General features: G+C 56.3%; 1 protein-coding gene across 1 annotated transcript; it reads right to left on the bottom strand.

Annotated features, from left to right (window-relative positions):
- Positions 1 to 97: 97 nt before the first annotated feature.
- Positions 98 to 2,124, bottom strand: LOC101560229 (probable histone-lysine N-methyltransferase PRDM7; the record flags this gene model as incomplete). The annotated part of the gene is made up of 5 exons (XM_004648801.1): positions 2,058 to 2,124; positions 1,659 to 1,766; positions 969 to 1,070; positions 491 to 761; positions 98 to 166 (listed from the first exon to the last, which is right to left on the bottom strand). Coding segments are annotated over exons 1-5 (617 nt in total), but the record flags the coding sequence as incomplete, so codon positions are not given.
- Positions 2,125 to 2,393: the final 269 nt, after the last annotated feature.

Below are 2,393 nucleotides of genomic sequence, written 5' to 3'. Positions count from 1 at the left end.
TCTAAGCGGGAGGGTAGCAATCAGGGATGAGAAGGGAAGGAATCGGGCTAGTGAGGGTCACATGTCCTTGTGGAACCAGGAAGCCTGGTGTCCTCACCTCATCCAGTTGGCGTGGGATGTGTCCTTGCCGTCCACGTACTTGTAGCTCTGTCTCCCTTCAGTAATGTAAGTTTTGGTAAAAGGAGTTACTGTCCTCATTTGGGAGGGATGACAGCCGCCAGCTGTACCTGAGGCTACTGTCACCCCCTCCCTTCATGCTGCTGCAGCCTGCCTGCCCAGCATCTGCAGACAAGCGAGGACGCCACAGAGGATGGATCTACTCCATTTCTGTGCGTCCCTGCCCCACTCAGCATCTTATCCTGCACCAGGGATCTTGTTGTCTTCCAAGGCAACTAGGACACAGAGCTGGGCAGCTCAACCAAGCCTGTGCAGCAGAGGGACACTGGAGGGGAGTAGGGTGCCAGGAGACAGGGAAAGAAGAACCCTCACCATCCAGGCGTAACTGCTGTGGCCCGCCTCTTCGTCCTCTGTGATCTGACCCTCGTAGGGGCCAAAGTGCACATCCACAGGTAGGGTGGAGTTCCCATTCCAGACTCCCAGCCCAGTCCCTGGGATATTCGAAGGTCCTATCTTCAGCCCAGGGGGCAGAGTGAGCATTGCGCGGTCCTCAAGCCCCACATCCACCACGCTGTCCTTCATAAACGTAGGGGGCCCATGAGTGGGACAGCTGTCGATGAAGTTGGTCTTGCACTTCTCACAATCTGAAGGAAGCATGGTAGGGATTAGGAACCATATAATCCGTGTGTATTCCTCGCTATGGAGAGCTCTGGAGTGAGCCCACACCCCTCCCTCTGCCCTCCATTCTCCACTGCTTGTGCCTAGAGTGAGTGGCGCCTTGAGCCCCAAGTGACTGCGTGCACACCTAACTCTGCCTTGTCCTTTGGGATCAGGCCAAGAGGGTCACTTACACAGGAAGTCGTCATCCTGGGGCTCGCTGACCTCCTCATATGCCGGGCCATTACCTTGTCGCATGGTGTACAACTTCCACTCAACAACCCTTCTCCTGGGTTCTAAGAGGGAAGGACAGAAGAAGACTGAAGTGTGTCACCCAGGGTGTCTGTCCCTGTATCATCAGAAACCGTGGAATATCCTTTCATCCCACTGTCACGCATGCTGACCCATCCTCTAAATCCCTGCATAACCCGCAGGTCACATTTCTAGCTGTCAAGGGCCACATGCAGCCCACAGGGCACGAATATCTCATCAGGCAGCACTAAGGATGTGCAGAGCTATTGCCACAGATGGCTGTGGGGGACAGCGTGCAAGCAGACATCCTTTATTCTATGTCATCCTTACTGCTCTCTGGTGACAGGTGGGCTATGGGCTCTTATGCTTATTTACTGATTGGCATGTAGAAGCTCGGAGAGTCTATGAGAAGTGCTCAAGTCCCCAGGGGCCCTATGTGGCTGAGACCCAAGTGTGTGTTGGAAGCCAAATTTCCACAAGCCGCTCACACTGCCCAGCAGGCGGCCACGCAGGCCTGTCCAGCATGAGGCTCACCCACCCAAAGTCCACGTCACAGCTCTGGAGCATCCACAACATGCTTTCTAGGTGGCCTAGGCTTACTTCCGAGCTGACTTGCGAGTCCCTGCCCTCACCTGGCCACCGAGGCGACCATTCTGCGTCAGAATCCTCAGATTCGTCCAGTGGGGTTTGGCTGGTTCGCCCTCCACGCTGCAGCAAAGCTGTCTGCTGGGCTCTCAGACCTGGGAAGGACCCAAAGCTTCTGTGTGAAGGGGAAGGACATCTCGGGAGGAGGGACAGAGGCACTGGCCGTGGAAAGACACAAAGCACAGGGGGCTGTGGAGTAGAGACAGCCTCGGTGCGTGGCAAACGCAGCTCTCAGCTTGCCCTGAGCCCAAGAACAGAGCTTCCCTGGAGCCTTGACTCCAGAGGAGAGGGGGCTGCATGCTGCCCTCACACAGAACTGTGAGACAGGGGCCTGCAGGGAGGCCTGCTTTGTGCCCTAGGCTGGGCGGCACACAATCTCTTCTCACCTACAGAGAGCATCTCGCTGCATTTGTTTTTCACACTGTGGTTGGGTGTTTTCTGAACTTCTCCCATGTTGGCCCACTGTTCTTTGGGGACGTATCTGGAAATGTCCTTGGAAGCATCTGTGACCTGAAGAAAAGAGACTCTGTGTCATCTACTAGCACAGGGCACAGATGGAGGCTCCCCTTTCTGCCAAGGTGCCTGCAAGGCCCTGCCAGGCCCGGGTGTCTCTGGGGAAGCCGACTGTCCCCCTTTCCACCTGCCTGAGACCTGGGAGCATGGCTGGCCCAGCTCTCTTCGGTGTTCACTGTGACAGGAGGCCAGTTCTCCCTGGGATTCGG

Source organism: Octodon degus, unplaced genomic scaffold (assembly GCF_000260255.1).
Source record: "Octodon degus isolate 3935 unplaced genomic scaffold, OctDeg1.0 scaffold02516, whole genome shotgun sequence".
NCBI classification, from domain to species: domain Eukaryota; kingdom Metazoa; phylum Chordata; class Mammalia; order Rodentia; family Octodontidae; genus Octodon; species Octodon degus.
Note: the sequence above shows the minus strand (reverse complement) of the source record. Positions and strands in the feature narration are given on the sequence as shown.